Consider the following 22588-nt stretch of genomic DNA (forward strand, 5'->3'; position numbering starts at 1 on the left):
CTCACCTTAGCATCGAGCCGCTACAGAGAAAGTCAGCATTAGCTTGTAAATATCTCACCGTAGCATCTGCTACAGAGAAAGTTAGCATTAGCTTGTAAATATTTCACCTTAGCATCGAGCTGCTACAGAGAAAGTTAGCATTAGCTTGTAAATATCTCACCTTAGCATCGAGCTGCTACAGAGAAAGTTAGCATTAGCTTGTAAATATCTCACCGTAGCATCTGCTACAGAGAAAGTTAGCATTAGCTTGTAAATATTTCACCTTAGGATCTGCTACAGAGAAAGTTAGCATTAGCTTGTAAATATCTCACCTTAGCATCTGCTACAGAGAAAGTTAGCATTAGCTTGTAAATATCTCACCTTAGCATCTGCTACAGAGAAAGTTAGCATTGGCTTGTAAATATCTCACCTTAGCATCTGCTACAGAGAAAGTTAGCATTAGCTTGTAAATATCTCACCCTAGCATCTGCTACAGAGAAAGTTAGCATTAGCTTGTAAATATCTCAACCTAGCATCTGCTACAGAGAAAGTTAGCATTAGCTTGTAAATATCTCACCCTAGCATCTGCTACAGAGAAAGTTAGCATTAGCTTGTAAATATCTCACCTTAGCATCTGCTACAGAGAAACTTAGCATTAGCTTGTAAATATCTCACCTTAGCATCTGCTACAGAGAAACTTAGCATTAGCACCTGCGGGGAAAATAAATGTTAGCAAATCTATCAACACAATTTATACAGATAATGTCAATAATTTTAATACAATACAATCTAAATAACTTAAAATTAATCAAATTATTGGCAAAAACTTGACATAAAAATGTAACTAAACTTTTTCACGGTTTCTTATAAACAAACTCACCTGCCGACACGAGCGTTCACGAGCTCTTCACCTGCCGACCCGAGCGTTCACGAGCGCCTCACCTGCGAACAATTAAAATAACTCTAAAGTGGGAGGAGTCACGTGACTAAAGTTTTTATTAAGATATTACCTCAGATATTTGATACTTTTACAAAACTATTTGTGTGAAGAGTTTGTTTTGTAATTTCATAACGTTTTCCAAGAACATAAATTAAAAACAACACGTATGTTGATAAATGTTATATTTAATAATCGCATATTTTCTGTCCCACGACACCTTTGTAAGTGATTTGTTTAAGAAAATAGAAATAAAGTAAACAAAGACGCTTAAGCGCATCGTGTCGCTCCTGGATGACGTCACGCTGAGCGTCACGTTGATGACGTAGATGCCTGAGGAGTCCCACAGAAACACAAGCTAGCGACGTCTTGACTGAACAGGTAACGAACCGAGACTCCAGGTGTGTCGCGCGTGGTTTGTACGTTTAAACCAGCGTGAATAATATTCACCATGAACGTTATAAAATGAAGCTAAACGACGTGATTTACCCTCAAACGTCTGCGCACATCCAGGCCTCGAGGCCTGCGAAGCTAACGATGCTAACGATGCTAATGTTTTCCTTGTTGCACTAATATTTCTTCTTAAATCTCACACCGATAGTTTATTGTCCTGAATATGTTCGCCCGCGTCTTCTTACGTTCAACCCACTCACGACATTTGTTCAAGAAAACACTGTAGATGTTGCTATTGTTTATTGTGTTGATTCATCCACAATGTTGTGTTTATTCCATAATAATATTAATAATAATGTACATTGTTCTATGTCCTTTAGTTACATGTTTAGTAAACGTGTTATTGTGTTGCTTCATGAACAATATGGCCAATATTTATTTTGCTTTTCAACTAGAAGACGAATATAAGTTTACTTTCTCTTTTTGGACATTTCTGGTTCGATTCCATCTCAATATCCATTATAAACAAACCCTCCATGGATCTGAAGACTGTTGTAGCTTTACTTTCATGTACAAATAATATTGTCATGTCAGAATAATCTATATAAATAAAGATATACATCATCAGAGTGAGGATTTCTGGCCCCATTTCTTAAAGTTGTAACATAAATAAGAATTTTAAATTTGGATCTCATGGTTTTCCTCGCTTCAGTTTTCTCTACAGCGCAGCCATGAACTGGAACAAGGGCGGCCCGGGCGTCAAAAGGGGGTTTGGCTTTGGAGGTTTTGCCCTGGCAGGAAAGAAAGAGGAGCCTCCACAACTACCCAACAAGTCCCACACGTCGTTCGTCCCGCCCGGATCCAGCAAAGGCCAGCAGCTGCCGTCCTTCTACAAGATCGGCACCAAGCGAGCGAACTTCGACGAAGAGAACGCGTGAGTTGAACCTGCGACGCCCGGACGAACGCTCGGAATCACGTCTTCGTTCTGTCGAAACCAGATACTTTGAGGATGACGAGGAGGAGGCCGGCGCTAACGTGGACCTGCCGTACATCCCGGCGGAGAACTCGCCCACGCGGCAGCAGATGAAGGCCGGCGGAGGCTCGGACAGCGACGACGACCCGCTGGACGCCTTCATGGCGGAAGTGGAAGTGAGAAACCAGAACACGTTTGGTTTCTAATGATGTTTTTTTTTAAATTGTATTTGATGTTGTTCTAGAGTCAAGCGGCCAAAGACATGAGGAAACTTGAGGAGAAGGAGAAGAATTCAGCCAAGTAAGCGTCAATTCTGTGTCAGACTGTTAGCTGGTGGAATTGAAATGCCCACTTAGATAAATATAGTCATTAATGTACAGTTAAAGTCCAGCTGAAACCAAAGGAAGTGATGTTTCGCATAACAGTCAAAGTTCAGTGTAAAACATTGTGATGTTTAAACGAGTAAATTCGTGTACTTGGCACTTGAGCTGGACTTCAACAGCAGGTAAATGTAGCTCTGGAGGGTTGAGGGCTGTCTTGGGTGTTTGAACGAGCCGCAGGGAAGTTTGTTTCTCCGCTTTTCCTTTCAGGGGTATCCGCGATGACATTGAAGAGGAAGATGAACAAGTGAGTCAGCCCTCCACAGTCTTTCATCCACCGCATCGCTGGTCTGATCGGTCTGCTCTCCTGACCTCCTCTCTTCCATGTTTCCTTCATACGTAGCAGCACTAGAGTCACGAGTCGGGACGTGACGAGCATGTTTGACCCGATACTGTCATTCAGAGATTTCATACATGTGTGTGGAACAAATGTCAAGATCAAGTATATCGGCGTCGTCAGAATATTCAATGGTTACGTTTAACAGTTAATTTTTTTTATTATTAAATCTTCTTTTTTTAAATTTATTTGTAGGCTTTTAAATTCAATATGAAAATATTATATTTTTGAATTTAAATTTAATGGGTTACGAAAATAAAAACTGAATTTAGAACATTTATTATTATTATAATCTTTATTATTTGAATTATTAAACTGTAAAAAATTAATTATAATTTATCCATTTTGAAAATATTACAATTTAACTTCAATCATTAAATATAAAACAAATTCAACCGATCAATATACAAATGATTAAACAAAGTTATTTAAAATAATCAAAGGCTTTAAATCTTAATTTTCCACGTACGACCCAGTTTCTTTGCATCAGCACCAGGAACAGGAACAGTAGCGCCCCCTAGAGTGCAGATGTATTTCTGGAGGTCGTTGACCTGGACCCAGAGGCAGCACAAGGATAAAATATAAACATTTCAACATAAAAACTTCAACCATTCCAAATTCTGACGTCGCTGATAAACTTCCATGAATAACCACAACATTTTATACGATATAGTTGCATATATTTGTTTTGAATTGTTTTACAAATACGTCCAGGACTGATTTGATTTGTACAATTGAAACATACGTTTTAAGTCTCGCGATCGCCCCCTAGTGGTTTATACATGTATGATATTGTCTTATTTTTAGTTATAAATTCATTTCAAACGATAGAATGTTCACGTTCTGTGGGTTTGACGCTAGTTTAAACGACTCTCGTCTGACATCCATCCGATCTTCCTTCAGAATAAAAGCAGGAAGCGTTGAAGACCGCGAGGTCGCGTCTCTTGGTCACATGATCCCTTGTGCTCTCTGCAGGAAGCCTACTTTCGCTACATGGCGGAGAATCCCACGGCGGGGCTGAGTCTGGAGGAGGAGGACGAGAACGTGGAGTACGACAGTGACGGGAACCCGATGCCCTCCACCACCAAGAAGATCATCATGCCACTGCCGCCCATCGACCACTCCGAGGTCTGTCACCGTCTCTGATATTATTCTTGTTTGCTCTAGTGGTGTCGATGTCTACACTTGTGGACGATTACATGAATGAATGTCAATCATTCCATTTTGCAGTAATATTTTTTCGTGTAACAACTGGGAGGGCTTTGCTGTCATGGGATTAGGAGATGTTTGATTAGAGACAGAATCCCCTACTGGTTGTAAAGTGCCACTGCGATAGAAATATGGCATATCTGTTGTTGTTGTAACCGGCTACACGTCAGTGAGAAGCTTCGGTTACATGTGTAGAACGTTGAGCCTCGTTCCCACAGACAAGATGGTCCAGGAACGGGAATAAAAGTTTCCTGAACATCTCTCTTTGCAGATCGAATATTCTCCGTTTGTGAAGAACTTCTACAACGAGCACGAGGAGCTCATCAGCCTGGTGGGGTTGCAGGTCCTGGAGCTGAGGAACAAGCTGAACTTGAGGGTATGTTGAGATGTTCTCAGGTCACCAGATGTTGGTGACGCGTGAACGTTGCAGGTGTCTGGAGCAGCACCTCCCAAACCCAGCACCAGCTTTGCCCACTTCAACTTCGATGAGCAGCTGATGCACCAGATCCGCAAGTCGGAGTACACGCAGCCCACCCCCATCCAGTGCCAGGTACGCGCCGGGACACGCCTCCCAGGTGTTCCAGCTGTTGTACTGATGATGCTCCTCCGGTCCAGGGCGTCCCCATAGCGCTCTCCGGGCGAGACATGATCGGAATCGCCAAGACCGGCAGCGGGAAGACGGCTGCGTTCATCTGGCCCATGTTGGTCCACATCATGGACCAGAAGGAGCTGCAGCCGGGGGAGGGCCCCATCGCCATCATCGTGTGTCCCACCAGAGAGCTGTGTCAGCAGGTGAGTCACCGGGACCCTGAGCCCTGGCTCCGGACTCAGAGTAGATTTGGGCGACTGAGCCTTCAGGCTTAAATACGTGTGCGAGATAATCCAGCTCAGTTTGACACAGAACCACTTAAGAGCTCAGCGGCACTTGTAGGTCTGTTGTGTCTGGTCTCAGGTCAGTGTTGGGTCAGTGTCGGGTCAGGTCGTCACTCAACGTATGTTTCAAGTGGAACGTAAAGCACACTATAGGTTTAAGAGTTACCATTAACATTTATTATTTACCACGACTGCACCACGAGACTACGTCATATTACTGACTTTGTAGAATTACTCTGCAATACTTTGTTGTATTAGCGCAGGATAATTTGTGGTATTACTCCATGAGACTTTGTAGTATTACTGCAGGAGAATTTGTTGTATTACTCCACAAGACTTTGTAGAATTACTCTGTGATACTTTGTTGTATTAGCGCAGGATATTTGTGGTATTACTCCATGAGACCTTGTAGTATTACTGCAGGAGAATTTGTTGTATTACTCCACAAGACTTTGTAGAATTACTCTGTGATACTTTGTTGTATTAGCGCAGGATATTTGTGGTATTACTCCATGAGACTTTGTAGTATTACTGCAGGAGAATTTGTTGTATTACTCCACAAGACTTTGTAGAATTACTCTGTGATACTTTGTTGTATTAGCGCAGGATATTTGTGGTATTACTCCATGAGACCTTGTAGTATTACTGCAGGAGAATTTGTTGTATTACTCCACAAGACTTTGTAGAATTACTCTGTGATACTTTGTTGTATTAGCGCAGGATATTTGTGGTATTACTCCATGAGACCTTGTAGTATTACTGCAGGAGAATTTGTTGTATTACTCCACAAGACTTTGTAGAATTACTCTGTGATACTTTGTTGTATTAGCGCAGGATATTTGTGGTATTACTCCATGAGACCTTGTAGTATTACTCTGCGATACTTTGTTGTATTAGCGCAGGATATTTGTGGTATTACTCCATGAGCCTTTGTAGTATTACTGCAGGATAATTTATGGTATTACTCCATGAGACTTTGTAGTATTACTTCAGGAGAATTTGTTGTATTACTCCACAAGACTGTATTATTACTCTGCAATTCTTTGTTCTATTAGCACAGGATAGTTTGTGGTATTACTCCATGAGACTTTGTAGTATTACTTCAGGATAATTTGTTGTATTATTCCACGATACTTTGTAGTATTACTGCAGGAGACTTCTTAGTGTTTCTAAGCAAGACTTTGCAGTATTTCAACACAAGACTTCATAGTATAACTCTGCGAGACTTGGTAGTATTACTTACTTTAAATGGTCTTAAGAAAGCTTCATGTAGCACCACCTAGAGGCGAGGTACAGGTATAACCTCCCGACGTGTTGCAGATTCACGCCGAGTGCAAGCGCTTTGGAAAAGCCTACTCTCTGCGCTCCGTGGCGGTGTACGGAGGAGGCAGCATGTGGGAACAGGCCAAAGCCCTGCAGGAGGGCGCGGAGATCGTGGTCTGCACACCGGTGAGTCACGCCACCGACCCCAGGTGAGGGCGAGACCTTCTGAAGTGTGTGTGTGTCTCAGGGGCGGCTGATCGACCACGTGAAGAAGAAGGCCACGTCCCTGCAGAGAGTCACGTACCTGGTGTTCGACGAGGCCGACCGCATGTTCGACATGGGCTTCGGTGCGTTCGCCCCGTGACCTCCTCCGTCGGCGTCACGACCTTTGACCTTCGTACCCGTGCCTCTAAAAACAAATGTTGTCTGTTCCTAGAGTACCAGGTTCGATCCATCGCCAGCCACGTGCGTCCGGACCGACAGAGTGAGTCTCACGACACCATGTGATCGTGAAGCGACGTTAATAACGATCTGTCGTCCTCAGCGCTTCTCTTCAGCGCCACCTTCAGGAAGAAGATCGAGCGGCTGGCCAGAGACATCCTGGTCGATCCCATACGAGTCGTGCAGGGAGACATCGGAGAGGTTTGTGGCGTCGACCCGTGAAGGTGTCGAGTTCGATTAGTGGGATGTTTGACCTCTGACCTCCCCCCAGGCCAACGAGGACGTGACCCAGGTGGTGGAGATGCTGCCCAGCGGCGCCGAGAAGTGGTCCTGGCTGACCCGGCGGCTGGTGGAGTTCACCTCCTCCGGCTCCGTGCTCATCTTCGTCACCAAGAAGCTCAACTCCGAGGAGCTGGCCACCAACCTGACCCAGGAGGGCTACAGTCTGGGCCTGCTGCACGGAGACATGGACCAGAGCGAGAGGAACAAGGTCATCAGTGACTTCAAGAAGAAGAATCTCCCCGTCCTGGTGGCCACCGACGTGGCCGGTCAGAACCTGCTCCTGAACACGCCGCCGGTTTCCTCGGAGCCTCCTGACCCTCTGCTCCTCCTGCAGCCCGAGGTCTGGACATCCCGTCCATCCGCACCGTGGTCAACTACGACGTGGCCCGGGACATCGACACGCACACTCACCGGATCGGACGAACGGGACGAGCCGGAGAAAAGGGCGTGGCCTACACCCTCCTCACCAACAAGGACACGTCGTTCGCCGGCGACCTCGTGCGAAACCTCGAGGGAGCGAACCAGGCGGTGTCCAGAGAGCTGATGGACCTGGCCATGCAGGTCTTTAACCAGCCCCGAAGATCAACAACTTTCACTCGGTTAATGACTCTTTGGTTTGCAGAATCCCTGGTTCAGAAAGTCCAGATTCAAGGGTGGCAAAGGGAAGAAGATGAACATCGGCGGAGGAGGACTGGGGTACAAGGAGAGGCCCGGGTTGGGAGCTGAAAGTTCCGTAAGTGATTGTAGTGTAATATTTTCTTACACACCTTGAGGTGAAAACTGAAGCAACAACGTGAGGACCATGTGTTTCAGGATCGCAGCAGCAGCAGCAGCAGCAGCAGCAGCAGCATCTTGTCGTCCTCCAGCAGCTTCGAAGGCTTCAGTAAACCATCCAGTGGCGCGATGGGGGATCGGATCTCTGCCATGAGACAAGCCTTCCAGGTACTGACGCCCGTGTTCCTCTTCTGGTCCGCGTTGACTCTCGTGTCGTCCTGCAGGCCCAGTACAAGAGTCACTTCATAGCAGCGTCCAGCGGTCCGCCCAAACTCAGCGCCAAGTCCAGCAGCACCTCGGGCTGGACCAGCGCCGGCAGCCTGAGCTCCGTCCCCACAGAGTCCCCGAGCAGCTCGGAGCGCTCCCACGGCGCCGCCTTCAGCATGCCGGGCTTCACCAGCGCCGGCTCCCTGAGCTCGGTCCCCGCCGCTCCGGTCGTCTCCACGCACACCTTCGCCCCGCCCGCCCCTCCCCCGCCCCGGGACGCCGGCCGGGACCGAGACGCCCACCATCGGGACCGGAGCGACCGGGACCGCCACGGAGACAGAGATCGCCACGGCGACCGGGACCGCCACGGGCGTCACGGAGACGGTCGCAACGGAGACGGCAACAAGCGGGACAGAGAGGAGAGGAGGAGCGAGAGGGAGGACAGGAGCGAGAGGGAGGACAGGAGCGAGAGGGAGGACAGGAGCGAGAGGGAGGACAGGAGCGAGAGGGAGGACAGGAGCGAGAGGGAGGACAGGAGCGAGAGGGAGGACAGGAGCGAGAAGGAGGACAGGAGCGAGGAGGGGAAGGACGATAGTTTTGCCGTCCCTGAGCCGCCCAAGCGCAAAAAAAAGAGCCGCTGGGACAACTAGAAGAAGTCCGATATCTGTGAGGCACATCAGAAGACAGGGGGCGCTAGAGAGGCGGATCCTGAAGACACATCAACTGTACAAGAAGATCAAGGCTGTGAAGATTTTGTTGTTTTTCTGCTTCTAACTTTGCAAGTGGTTTTGTTCGTGAATCAAGTTCTTTTGTTCCATTTTTATTTCTTTGCAGCTGTTGCAGGAAAATAAAACGTCCGAGAAAGAATTCTGTCGATGAAAAGTGTGTGTTTGGATTAAAAGAAGAATCTTTGACATTATTCTTGCTTCTGTCTTTTATTCAAATAACCTTTACTGACTGACTTACTGACGTTATTTGTTTTAAAGATGTTTCCAGACCAGGGTCACAAAGAACTTGAACAAACGAAAAACAACACTGTTAAAATATATACATAAATAAATATCAAGTGTGGCAGTAACTTGGTTCTCATCGCCTCATAATCACCATTTTCTACAATGTTTGGTTCAATATCTACGTCTTTATTTCACACGATTCTTCCAACAATACGATGATTTTCACTGGACGTCGGTGTTTATCTTGTTTTTATTTTTTAAATAATGACCTTTGATGTCACTTGACTGTTTGGTTTACAAATAAATGTTTGTTTTTTTATGAAGCGTTACCTTTATTGACACACAGGAAGTTACAACAGTATTGTGATGAAGACACCAGGGCTGTCAATCAAAGAAAGTCTTGTCATTATAACACAATATAAAAAACAACAGATTAAAAGTCCACACAAAAAATAAAAAAAAACAGGAAAAGATGACATTAATATTCCAAGTAGCCGCTCGAGCCTGAGAACAGGTGAGTTTCATGAAAGTATTATTTTGTAATAAACGTTCAAATAAGAAAAAACGTTTTTCATTGTTTCGGTCGCTTCACTGTCAGTGAACTCGGCTCGGATTCCCCGCGCGCCAGGTGTCCTGATCAAACGACAACGACGCGCGAATAAAGTAAACCAAACCCAAACATGACTCAATAAAAGCATCAAAGCAAACGTGTGTTTTGTGTTCCATGAAGTAAGAAAACGCATTGTTCGCTTCACGTGTTTTTTATTAGGATCAAAAGGCGCTGAAAGAGCATAAAACACGCCGTTCTTTTTCCGGACGCGCCGTGAACGCATCGTTAAAAGCGCTCAGCCAATCAGACGCGACATCCTGCCGGAGAGCGAACGGTCCGTCGAAAGGAGACCCAGAGTAGACCCCGAGTAGACCCAGAACCAGCATCATCCTCCTCCCGCACCTCTGACCCAGGACCGGCTCCACCATAGCGTCTCCGCCGCACCGAGCAGCCCCGATGGTGAGTCCTGCTCCGCGGGGTCCGCCCCCCCCCTCCTCGCCCGGTGCCGCCGGGATGAAGTGATGGTTCGACGGTTCGACCAAAACGTCTCGAACCGTCAGCCGCGTCTCGAGGCCACGACGCCCACAAAGAAGGTTCTGTTGTAGGAACGTCGCTGGGATGGAGGTTTAAAGAGCGGCCGTCGCGCTGTGTTCATGCTAACGGACGAGCTAACATGCTAACCTGCTCCGATCAATTAAAGCGATCAAATGTTGTTTAACGATGAAACGAAAGATTCGATCATAAACACACTCCTGTGTTTTTATTAATAATTTACAATCCATTCTTAAATCATCCTCTTTCATATAACGTTTTATAAATAAAGGTTTACATTTTATTTTTTTTAAATCTAAACCTTTATTGGCAAACACGGGGACAGAGCTGTCAATCAAACAACACTTCCGGTCATCGATCAGTTTGTATCATAAACATTTATTATTAAAACATTTATTAGTCGGAAACGTTCGTTGAAGCTCGAGTCAAATTCTGCTTCACATCATCACAAAAGAAGCGTTTGTTTGTCAGTGTGAGGCGCAAATAATCTTTAGTGAGCTTTAAACAATAATAATAATAATAATAATTAATAATTATTATTATTATTTAATGCGTTTAACATTGTGTTTAAAGAGACGCACCTGATGCAACACACTGTCTTATGGGCTGAGCTTAGACCTCAGTGTTTAATATAATTTTCTTCAGAAGAGCATTGAATCATAACTTATTATAATTATAATTGTTATTGTTATTATTGTTGTTATTAGAATTAAACTGAGGCTGTCGTTTGTTTTAACCAGTGCTGAGTCTGGACAATAGTCATGTGATCGTCTGCTCAGATGATGTTGTGTCTCCAGACCTTTTTAAAGCTTGTTTGAAGACCCTCGCATGTCTCCTCAGAGGGTCTTGTTCATGTCTCCTCAGAGACCCTCGCATGTCTCCTCAGAGGGTCTTGTTCATGTCTCCTTGGAGGGTCTTGTTCATGTTTCCTCAGAGACCCTAACATGTCTCCTCAGAGGGTCTTGTCCATGTCTCCTCAGAGACCCTAACATGTCTCCTCAGAGACCCCTGTTCATGTCTCCTCAGAGACCCTTGTTCATGTCTCCTCGGAGGGTCTTGTTCATGTCTCCTCAGAGACCCTAACATGTCTCCTCAGAGACCCCTGTTCATGTCTCCTCAGAGACCCTTGTTCATGTCTCCTCGGAGGGTCTTGTTCATGTCTCCTCAGAGACCCTAACATGTCTCCTCAGAGACCCTTGTTCATGTCTCCTCGGAGGGTCTTGTTCATGTCTCCTCAGAGACCTTAATATGTCTCCTCAGAGGGTCTTGTCTATGTCTCCTCAGAGGGTCTTGTTCATGTCTCCTCAGAGACCCTTACATGTCTCCTCAGAGGGTCTTGTCCATGTCTCCTCAGAGGGTCTTGTTCATGTCTCCTCAGAGACCCTTACATGTCTCCTCAGAGGGTCTTGTCCATGTCTCCTCAGAGGGTCTTGTTCATGTCTCCTCAGAGACCCTAACATGTCTCCTCGGAGGGTCTTGTCCATGTCTCCTAGGAGGGTCTTGTCCATGTCTCCTCAGAGACCCTCACATGTCTCCTCAGAGGGTCTTGTTCATGTCTTTGCCTCGAGTCCAAATGTCTCATGAAGTAAATGGTCATGAATCCAAAGATGTCTCCGGGTCACGGCACGAGGAGCCGACCCTCATGAGAACCTCTAGTGTGAACGTCTTCGTGGTCGTGTTGAAACCTCACCCTCCTGGACCGGGTCAGCGCCGCTGCTCTGTCCTTGGATCCCGACATATGGCCGCGGAGGCTTAAGTGTGGTTTTCATCCTGCCACTGATGTCTCTGCACGAGTCCAGATCCTGGCACCGTGAGCGAGGAGTGTGTCTAATAATATCTACTATTGTCGTGATGCTGCTCAAATCACTTCTGTAACCATATGTGACGCCATATGTCGGGGCGTGGACTCTAACAGGAGTCTCTCGCTGCTGCAGGGACGCAACAAGACCCTCCTGGACTCACCTGTCTTCATCTACCTGTGAGTGCACACCTGGATGATGCTCACGGCGCAAATGTTTGTTTTATTTGGTTGTTTAAACAAAATGACGACTAGAAAGGCACTGAGACGATGCATACCTCTGCCCTGGAGCAAATGTATTATGACTTTAACAAACACAAGCTGAAGTACTGGACATAGAAATGCAACTATGGGTGTGTACTTGTATATGTATATATATATATAATATAATATATATATATATATATATACTGTATACATATGAGTCTGACGATACAGTGTGTATCATGATACAAGATATAGTGATGGTGTAGTAACAAGTATATATGTGTAGTATTGTCCTGTACTTGACTCTGGTGTTGTGATAGTGTAGTAACAAGTATATATGTGTAGTATTGTGGAGTACTTGACTCTGGTGTTGTGATAGTGTAGTAACAAGTATTTATGTGTAGTATTGTCCAGTACTTGGCTCTGGTATTGTGATAGTGTAGTAACAAGTATATATGTGTAGTATTGTGGAGTACTTGACTCTGGTGTTGTGATAGTGTAGTAACAAGTATATATGTGTAGTATTGTGGAGTACTTGACTCTGGTGTTGTGATAGTGTAGTAACAAGTATATATGTGTAGTATTGTGGAGTACTTGACTCTGGTGTTGTGATAGTGTAGTAACAAGTATATATGTGTAGTATTGTGGAGTACTTGACTCTGGTGTTGTGATAGTGTAGTAACAAGTATATATGTGTAGTATTGTGGAGTACTTGACTCTGGTGTTGTGATAGTGTAGTAACAAGTATATATGTGTAGTATTGTGGAGTACTTGACTCTGGTGTTGTGATAGTGTAGTAACAAGTATATATGTGTAGTATTGTGGAGTACTTGACTCTGGTGTTGTGATAGTGTAGTAACAAGTATATATGTGTAGTATTGTGGAGTACTTGACTCTGGTGTTGTGATAGTGTAGTAACAAGTATATATGTGTAGTATTGTGGAGTACTTGACTCTGGTGTTGTGATAGTGTAGTAACAAGTATATATGTGTAGTATTGTGGAGTACTTGACTCTGGTGTTGTGATAGTGTAGTAACAAGTATATATGTGGAGTACTTGACTCTGGTGTTGTGATAGTGTAGTAACAAGTATATATGTGTAGTATTGTGGAGTACTTGACTCTGGTGTTGTGATAGTGTAGTAACAAGTATATATGTGTAGTATTGTGGAGTACTTGACTCTGGTGTTGTGATAGTGTAGTAACAAGTATATATGTGTAGTATTGTGGAGTACTTGACTCTGGTGTTGTGATAGTGTAGTAACAAGTATATATGTGTAGTATTGTGGAGTACTTGACTCTGGTGTTGTGATAGTGTAGTAACAAGTATATATGTGTAGTATTGTGGAGTACTTGACTCTGGTGTTGTGATAGTGTAGTAACAAGTATATATGTGTAGTATTGTGGAGTACTTGACTCTGGTGTTGTGATAGTGTAGTAGCAAGTATATATGTGTAGTATTGTGGAGTACTTGACTCTGGTGTTGTGATAGTGTAGTAACAAGTATATATGTGTAGTATTGTGGAGTACTTGACTCTGGTGTTGTGATAGTGTAGTAACAAGTATATATGTGTAGTATTGTGGAGTACTTGACTCTGGTGTTGTGATAGTGTAGTAACAAGTATATATGTGTAGTATTGTGGAGTACTTGACTCTGGTGTTGTGATAGTGTAGTAACAAGTATATATGTGGAGTACTTGACTTTGGTGTTGTGATAGTGTAGTAACAAGTATATATGTGTAGTATTGTGGAGTACTTGACTCTGGTGTTGTGATAGTGTAGTAACAAGTATATATGTGTAGTATTGTGGAGTACTTGACTCTGGTGTTGTGATAGTGTAGTAACAAGTATATATGTGTAGTATTGTGGAGTACTTGACTCTGGTGTTGTGATAGTGTAGTAACAAGTATATATGTGTAGTATTGTGGAGTACTTGACTCTGGTGTTGTGATAGTGTAGTAACAAGTATATATGTGTAGTATTGTGGAGTACTTGACTCTGGTGTTGTGATAGTGTAGTAACAAGTATATATGTGTAGTATTGTGGAGTACTTGACTCTGGTGTTGTGATAGTGTAGTAACAAGTATATATGTGTAGTATTGTGGAGTACTTGACTCTGGTGTTGTGATAGTGTAGTAACAAGTATATATGTGTAGTATTGTGGAGTACTTGACTCTGGTATTGTGATAGTGTAGTAACAAGTATATATGTGTAGTATTGTGGAGTACTTGACTCTGGTGTTGTGATAGTGTAGTAACAAGTATATATGTGTAGTATTGTGGAGTACTTGACTCTGGTGTTGTGATAGTGTAGTAACAAGTATATATGTGTAGTATTGTCCAGTACTTGACTCTGGTGTTGTGATAGTGTAGTAACAAGTATATATGTGTAGTATTGTCCAGTACTTTACTCTGGTGTTGTGAACACGGCTACACTAAATGGTGATTCTTGCCGGCTGCTGAGATGCTGCTTGGCTGCCTCCGTCAGCCTGGACCTCGATCCTTATATTTCAAAACAAATAATTTTTACTTCTTTTTTTTTTCTCAAACAAACTCTTGGTGTCAAAGACTGTCGAGCGTAGCATCGAGCGTAGCATCGAGCGTAGCATCGAGCGTAGCATCGAGCGTAGCATCGAGCTAGCGTAGCATCGAGCTAGCGTAGCATCGAGCTAGCGTAGCATCTCCTGCTGAACCTGACGAGGTCTTCTGTCTCAGGACCTAACAGGTTCTTCTGAATTCCTGCAGCAGCATCTGGTGATAACATCTCTGGCACCTCCAGGCTACACTTTCCTCAGCGCCGCCCTCATTCCTCTGTTGAGCTGATGAAAGGACGCTCACAATGTTCTAGTCACAGTATGTCTTAAAGTGGCGTCTTCTGACCTCCCTCCAGTCGACACAAGCTCTCGCCACATTCCTCAGGTCGAGCTGCTCCGACGTGAAGACGCAACAACTGACTCTTGTCCTTCACAGCTCCATGATCTGTCCATCATTCTGTCCTCCCCTGTAGAGGCGGGTCACATGATCCACGTCTGATGGATTCTGATCCTGCCTGAGACCTGATCCGTGAACTCCAGTCAGACAGGAAGTGGACCTTCACGTGTGACGTGGACTTCAGTCAGACAGGAAGTGGACCTTCACGTGTGACGTGGACCTTCACGTGTGACGTGAACTCCAGTCAGACAGGAAGTGGACCTTCACGTGTGACGTGGACTCCAGTCAGACAGGAAGTGGACCTTCAAGTGTGACGTGGACCTTCACGTGTGACGTGAACTCCAGTCAGACAGGAAGTGGACCTTCACGTGTGAAGTGGACCTTCACGTGTGAAGTGGACCTTCACGTGTGAAGTGGACCTTCACGTGTGACGTGGACCTTCACGTGTGACGTGGACCTTCACGTGTGACGTGAACTCCAGTCAGACAGGAAGTGGACCTTCACGTGTGACGTGGACTCCAGTCAGACAGGAAGTGGACCTTCACGTGTGACGTGGACCTTCACGTGTGACGTGAACTCCAGTCAGACAGGAAGTGGACCTTCACGTGTGACGTGGACTTCAGACAGAAAGGAAGTGGACCTTCATGTGTGACGTGGACTTCAGACAGGAAGTGGACCTTCACGTGTGACGTGAACTCCAGTCAGACAGGAAGTGGACCTTCATGTGTGACGTGGACTTCAGACAGGAAGTGGACCTTCACGTGTGACGTGAACTCCAGTCAGACAGGAAGTGGACCTTCACGTGTGACGTGGACCTTCACGTGTGACGTGGACCTTCACGTGTGACGTGGACCTTCACGTGTGATGTGAACTTCAGACAGACAAGAAGTGGACCTTCTCGTGTGACGTGTACCTTCACGTGTGATGTGGACTTCAGACAGGAAGTGGACCTCTGGGGCGTCAGCTGACTGCGGCTTCACTCGGGAACTAAAATGGAGAAGAGACGTTGATGTGCAAACATCCTCCTCGACTCAAACACGCCAGACTTGTCTGTTCCTGTCTGTCTTCAGGCAGCTGTCAATCACTCTGACGAGAGCCAACCGTCACTCAATGTTTGAGAACAAACGTTGAGATGCTCTCGCTCGGATGATCACGATCAATACTTGAGTAGAGTGTTGTTGTTCCAGCTCTGAGTCCTCCTGATCGTCTACAGTGTCTTATGGTCTCAAGTATTGATCGTCTCAACAACAACAAGAACGTGCAACACAGGAAGACGTTTGTTCGTGTAACCTATGTATTTCAGAGGAATTCATCATTTCAAACGTTTAAAATGATTTAATTCATCATTTCAAAGGTTTAAAATCATTTAATTCATCGTTTCAAAGGTTTAAAATCATTTAATTCATCGTTTCAAAGGTTTAAAATCATTTAATTCATCGTTTCAAAGGTTTAAAATCATTTAATTCATCGTTTCAAAGGTTTAAAATCATTTAATTCATCGTTTCAAACGTTTAAAATAATTTAATTCATCGTTTCAAAGGTTTAAAATCATTTAATTCATCATTTCAAACGTTTAAAATAATTTAATTCATCGTTTCAAAGGTTTAAAATCATTTAATTCATCATTTCAAACGTTTAAAATAATTTAATTCATCGTTTCAAACGTTTAAAATAATTTAATTCATCGTTTCAAAGGTTTAAAATCATTTAATTCATCATTTCAAACGTTTAAAATAATTTAATTCATCGTTTCAAAGGTTTAAAATCATTTAATTCATCGTTTCAAACGTTTAAAATAATTTAATTCATCGTTTCAAAGGTTTAAAATCATTTAATTCATCATTTCAAAGGTTTAAAATCATTTAATTCATCGTTTCAAGGGTTTAAAATCATTTAATTCATCATTTCAAACGTTTAAAATAATTTAATTCATCGTTTCAAACATTTAAAATCATTTAATTCATCATTTCAAACGTTTAAAATCATTTAATTCAATCATTTCTACATTGAAAGGTTCAATTATTACTTTTTTAAAAGAAGATAAACATATTTTTTAATTTCTTCTACACATAGTTTTGAGTGTAACTGCAATAAATGAATGTTTATATTTATATTTCTTCATCGACTTAAAGTTTCAACATCAAACGTTGGTTCAATCGTCTCCAGACAATGATTCCATTTAAAAACATATCAATAGAATTTATTTAAAAATAGAAAACTTGTGATTTAATTCACTAAAAACACAAGTTGTTTATTTTTAACAAGGAAAAGTAAACTATCGTGTGCACTGAAGACTTTTAAAGAGAAATACTTTTGAAGACTTCATAACTTGACCTTTTATAGTTTTGCAAGTTTGTGCACACACACACACACACACACACACACACACACACACACACACTCGTGCAACAGTTTATCTCTCACTCTCGACTAGTGTTGTGAGCGTGTCGTCGAGGAAACCAAGTGTGTCTTCACGACTTCCTGCCTCAACCATCGTCGAGCACATGTACATATATGGTCAGAGTCTGGTCTCTGGGATCGGCTCGCCAGCCTGTGTGTTGGAGCAGGAGGTTCAGGGCCGTCGTTATCACAACAGCGCTTGAGACTCTCAGGAATCGCACCCGCAACCTCTCCTGATAGAGTCGCCGTCACGTTCATCAGAGGAGAAATGTTCAGATGATTGACATGTAGATGATTGATTGACATGTTGCCGTGGAAACAAAAGCAGAAGTTCATCATTAACTCTTTTATTCACTAACCCGTGTGAGTTTTCATTTGTTCTATCATTTCTTTATTTCAAGTTAAATGAGTGTTTTAATAACTGAATAAAATACATAAATCTTTATTTTTAAAAGTCTATCTATAAAAAATGTTTTGTACTTTTTAATTCGATATACAGTGTTGGTATAACTGTCACCAGACCATACTAACCGAGCTCCCGGATCATGTGATCTACGCCGTCACATGATCGTCTTGGCGTCGCATGATTGGCTGATTAATTTAGAAACTAGATTTATTTGAATGATTTACTTAAAACAAGTTTCGATGCTAAAAACACGATGAAGATGCTTCAGTATATTCTGCTGGAATGTTGTTGTTTTGAGGCTCGACACGAACAGACAGAAGCAGCCGATCTGTGGAGTGAAGATCATGTGATCATGTGATCTTTAGCTGTTGACACTAAAGAATAGAATGATTATATATATATATATATATATATATATATTTGAAGCTTTATTTAAAAACGATGATTTTCAATATCGATTTTTGTTTTTTATCATTTGATCACAAAATATTTTCCAAATAAATTCATTGTTTCATTCAAGTTATTAATAATATTAATTCCAATCATTAAAAAATAAAAGTTTGAGCCGGTCATGTGACGGATCCATCCAGCAGCTCGTGCTCTGTTGGTTTGGTCTGTCACTATCATGCCTACATTTTTAGATTGAAGTAGAAAATATTCAACTGTTAGAAATTAATTCTAAATAATATTACAATATCAAACTTTTTCTAAAAATATCTTTCATTTAAAAAAAAAAAAAAAAAATTCTTAAAGTATTTATTGTTTAATTATTGGAATAGTAGCGCCACCTACTGTCCATCAGTAGGTGTTGCTACTGTGTTTAAAAAAGAAAACACAAAATAAATCATTGTTTAAATTTAGAAAATAGTCCTTTTTGAACAACATTGATTTAATGAAGTAAATGAAATGGATAATTTCATGGAGATGTCAACGTAACCTTCTCGTCCTGCAGGACTCCAGAACCTCCGAGGAGAAGCCCGTCCAGAGATCCAAGGTGAGTTCTCGTCTAACGATTGGTTCAAACGCCTCCTGACCTCCTGACCTCCTGACCTCTCGCCCTCCTGCAGTCGTTCAGCTTCAAGACCCAGAACGAGCTGTGCTCGGCCTGTGAGAAGACGGTCTACCCCATGGAGAGACTGGTGGCCGACAAGATGGTCTTCCACCACACCTGCTTCTGCTGCAAGCAGTGCAAAGCTAGGCTCAGGTGAGCCGCGCAACGTTAGCACGCGCTAGCACACTTGTTTTTGAATCATCAATATACTTATAGGAAACATTTGTTATTACTATTTTATATATATATGTATATATATATATATATATTCAAGTCTCAAGTTATTACTATCATAAATATATATATATATATATTCAAGTTTCATAAGTTATTACTATCATATATATATATATATATATTCAAGTCTCATACGTTACTATCATAAATGTATATATATATATTCAAGTCTCATAAGTTACTCTCATATATATATATATTGAAGTCTCATAAGTTACTATCATAAATAAATATATATATATTCAAGTTTCATAAGTTATTACTATCATATATATATAAGTTTCATAAGTTATTACTATCATATATATATATATTCAAGTTTCATAAGTTATTACTATCATATATATATATTCAAGTCTAATACGTTACTTTCATAAATATATATATTATAAGTTTCATAAGTTACTATCATAAATAAATGCATATATATTCAAGTCTCATAAGTTACTATCATAAATAAATGCATATATATTCAAGTCTCATAAGTTACTATCGTAAATAAATGCATATATATTCAAGTCTCATAAGTTACTATCATAAATAAATGCATATATATTCAAGTCTCATAAGTTACTATCATAAATAAATGCATATATATTCAAGTCTCATAAGTTACTATCATAAATAAATGCATATATATTCAAGTTTCATAAGTTACTATCATAAATAAATGCATATATATTCAAGTTTCATAAGTTACTATCATAAATAAATACATATATATTCAAGTTTCATAAGTTACTATCATAAATAAATGCATATATATTCAAGTCTCATAAGTTACTATCATAAATAAATGCATATATATTCAAGTCTCATAAGTTACTATCATAAATAAATGCATATATATTCAAGTCTCATAAGTTACTATCATAAATAAATGCATATATATTCAAGTCTCATAAGTTACTATCATAAATAAACGCATATATATTCAAGTCTCATAAGTTACTATCGTAAATAAATGCATATATATTCAAGTCTCATAAGTTACTATCGTAAATAAATGCATATATATTCAAGTCTCATAAGTTACTATCGTAAATAAATGCATATATATTCAAGTCTCATAAGTTACTATCATAAATAAATGCATATATATTCAAGTTTCATAAGTTACTATCGTAAATAAATGCATACATATTCAAGTCTCATAATTTACTAACATAAATTAATGCATATATATTCAAGTCTCATAAGTTACTATCGTAAATAAATGCATACATATTCAAGTCCCATAAGTTACTATCATAAATAAATGCATATATATTCAAGTCTCATAAGTTACTATCATAAATAAATGCATATATATTCAAGTCTCATAAGTTACTATCATAAATAAATCACAAGTCTCACACGTTATTATGTATCCTTCGATCTTTTACGTGTAGTTGTATTTCTTCGACTTGATAGTTGAGTGGCGCCACCAAGTGGCCGAGAGAAGAGCCACATGACGAAAGGAGTCGTTGAAACGCTCCGACTCACGGCTTCCCTCCCCGTGACTCCTGACTGTGTGTTGCAGACTCGGTTCCTACGCCGCCCTGCAGGGGGAGTTCTACTGCAAGCCTCACTTCCAGCAGCTGTTCAAGAGCAAAGGCAACTACGACGAGGGCTTCGGGCGCCGACAGCACAAGGAGCTCTGGTGCAACAAGGAGACGGAGACCAAGACCAACTAACACCTGTCACTGTCGCGTCACCGTCACTGTCGCGTCACCGTCACTGTCGCGTCACTCGTCACTTCACCGCCACCCTCACCCCGGACACTGTTGAATCACTGCACCTGAACAGGTAGTTCTTGTTCCAACAACAGTGTGTTCTGCACACGAGCAGACGCTCAGGTCGACTCACAGGATCTTAACGGCCTTATCCTCCGACTGTTCCCCCTTTTCTGTCTTTAGCCTTTTATTCATCCTCCTCTTCTTCCTTCTCTCTCTCTCTCTCTCTCTCTCTCTCTCTCTCTGGCACCGCATGACTCCGCCCCCTGTACGTAGCAGTAGTAGTGACTATGCCCCCCCCTCCCCTCCGTTCTACGACGTCAATCATTCTTTCGTATCAAATCTTTCTTTTCGGACCAAAACGGTAAATTCAAAATGGCCGCTCCTTTGTTTTTACGTCGCGTGATAATTCCGTCGCGAGTTTGAAGCGACAAACTTTTCTCTTCTCACTTGAAACTCAAAACGTTTCCTCTTTTCAAATGTTCCGAGCTAGCGTTAGCGACGGCGCGCGAATGGATCAAGTGGACCTACTGGAGCATGTTGCATGTCTTAGTCTTAACTCACTTCCTGGAACTTGAACGACACGGATGAGTTTGGAAAGTCAAGCCTTAGGTCGAAGGTCGTGCCCGATCGGAGACTCGTTGTTGTTGTCGTGTCATGTTTCTTCTGTGTCGACTCTTAATGTGTTTTTACTGGACGAGGAGGCCTTGACTTTTTACGTTCCCCCATCATGACGTCATTGTCACTTTGTTTTTCTACATCCTTTTGGAGAAAACATTAAAGCTGGTGTTTGTTTGAGTCGCGGCGTCGTTCTTGAGCTCCTGCACTGACGCCCAGAGGCGCGTCCGAGAACTGCAGCTTCATTATCATCTGTTGACCTCTGGGTTAGTTTAGGTTAGTTTAGGTTAGTTTAGGTAGAACTTTATTGATCTAATGATTGAACTTTTGTTTCGTTAATGTTTTCAATAAATTCTTGATAAAAAATCAATCATTTCTATATTAAAAATTCGTTTTTGGCGAGTAATGGATTAAAATAAAAAAATACTGATACATTTAAAACATGTTTTACTGAATAAAAAATGAGAAAAACACATTAATTATATTCATACATCAGTCTGTGTTGTGAACATCAAGAGTCGGTCTGTAAAATATATACTACATAGATTCATCCAGACTGACTCTCTTGATGTTTACAACACAGACTGACTCTCTTGACGTTTACAACACAGACTGACTCTCTTGATGTTTACAACACAGACCGACTCTCTTGATGTTTACAACACAGACCGAATCTCTTGATGTTTACAACACAGACCGACTCTTTTGATGTTTACAACACAGACTGACTCTCTTGATGTTTACAACACAGACCGACTCTCTTGATGTTTACAACACAGACCGAATCTCTTGATGTTTACAACACAGACCGACTCTTTTGATGTTTACAACACAGACTGACTCTCTTGATGTTGACAACACAGACCGAATCTCTTGATGTTCAAAACAAAGACCGACTCTTTTGATGTTTACAACACAGACCGACTCTCTTGATGTTCACAACGCAGACCGACTCTCTTGATGTTTACAACCAAGACTGACTCTTGATGTTTACAACACAGACTGACTCTCTTGATGTTGACAACACAGACTGACTCTTAATGTTTAAAACACAGACCGACTCTTGATGTTTACAACACAGAGCGACTCTCTTGATGTTTACAACACAGACAGACTCTCTTGATG

The 22588-nt window shown here is 41.9% G+C and overlaps 2 protein-coding genes across 3 annotated transcripts; both read left to right on the forward strand.

Moving 5' to 3' along the window:
• The first annotated feature begins 1231 nt into the window (after nt 1-1231).
• ddx42 (DEAD (Asp-Glu-Ala-Asp) box helicase 42) lies at nt 1232-8967 on the forward strand. Of its 2 annotated transcripts, XM_087809285.1 has the most exons (18): nt 1232-1297; nt 2022-2243; nt 2308-2458; nt 2527-2582; nt 2873-2909; nt 3975-4127; nt 4480-4584; nt 4639-4758; nt 4824-5000; nt 6402-6530; nt 6592-6691; nt 6781-6828; nt 6889-6986; nt 7057-7333; nt 7402-7628; nt 7690-7800; nt 7881-8009; nt 8066-8967. In XM_087809285.1, the coding sequence occupies exons 2-18, from the start codon at nt 2041-2043 to the stop codon at nt 8696-8698; spliced, it is 2754 nt and encodes a 917-aa protein (XP_087665411.1). In that variant the 5' UTR covers nt 1232-1297; nt 2022-2040; the 3' UTR covers nt 8699-8967. The 2 variants fall into 2 exon arrangements, with proteins under 2 accessions (XP_087665411.1, XP_087665412.1); XM_087809286.1 differs by lacking the exons at nt 1232-1297; nt 2022-2243; nt 2873-2909 and having other exon boundaries at nt 2400-2458.
• Nucleotides 8968-9826: 859 nt separating this feature from the next.
• Nucleotides 9827-21643, forward strand: limd2 (LIM domain containing 2). The gene is made up of 4 exons (XM_087808981.1): nt 9827-10010; nt 18795-18836; nt 18910-19046; nt 20653-21643. Exons 1-4 carry the CDS (start codon nt 10008-10010, stop codon nt 20804-20806), a joined length of 336 nt encoding a protein of 111 aa, XP_087665107.1. The 5' UTR covers nt 9827-10007; the 3' UTR covers nt 20807-21643.
• The last annotated feature ends 945 nt before the right edge of the window (nt 21644-22588 follow it).

The sequence above is a fragment of the Callionymus lyra genome, chromosome 15 (assembly GCF_982586985.1).
Source record: "Callionymus lyra chromosome 15, fCalLyr1.hap1.1, whole genome shotgun sequence".
NCBI lineage: Eukaryota > Metazoa > Chordata > Actinopteri > Syngnathiformes > Callionymidae > Callionymus > Callionymus lyra.

Bases quoted from the DNA above. Each gene is read 5' to 3' on its own strand.
- ddx42 (XM_087809285.1), top strand. From the start codon at position 2,041: ATGAACTGGAACAAGGGCGGCCCGGGCGTCAAAAGGGGGTTTGGCTTT. The intron at 5,001-6,401 runs GTGAGTCACCGG...GACGTGTTGCAG, and splicing joins CCAGAGAGCTGTGTCAGCAG to ATTCACGCCGAGTGCAAGCG. The intron at 7,801-7,880 runs GTAAGTGATTGT...CATGTGTTTCAG, and splicing joins GGTTGGGAGCTGAAAGTTCC to GATCGCAGCAGCAGCAGCAG.
- limd2 (XM_087808981.1), top strand. The intron at 18,837-18,909 runs GTGAGTTCTCGT...GCCCTCCTGCAG, and splicing joins AGCCCGTCCAGAGATCCAAG to TCGTTCAGCTTCAAGACCCA. The intron at 19,047-20,652 runs GTGAGCCGCGCA...TGTGTGTTGCAG, and splicing joins CAGTGCAAAGCTAGGCTCAG to ACTCGGTTCCTACGCCGCCC.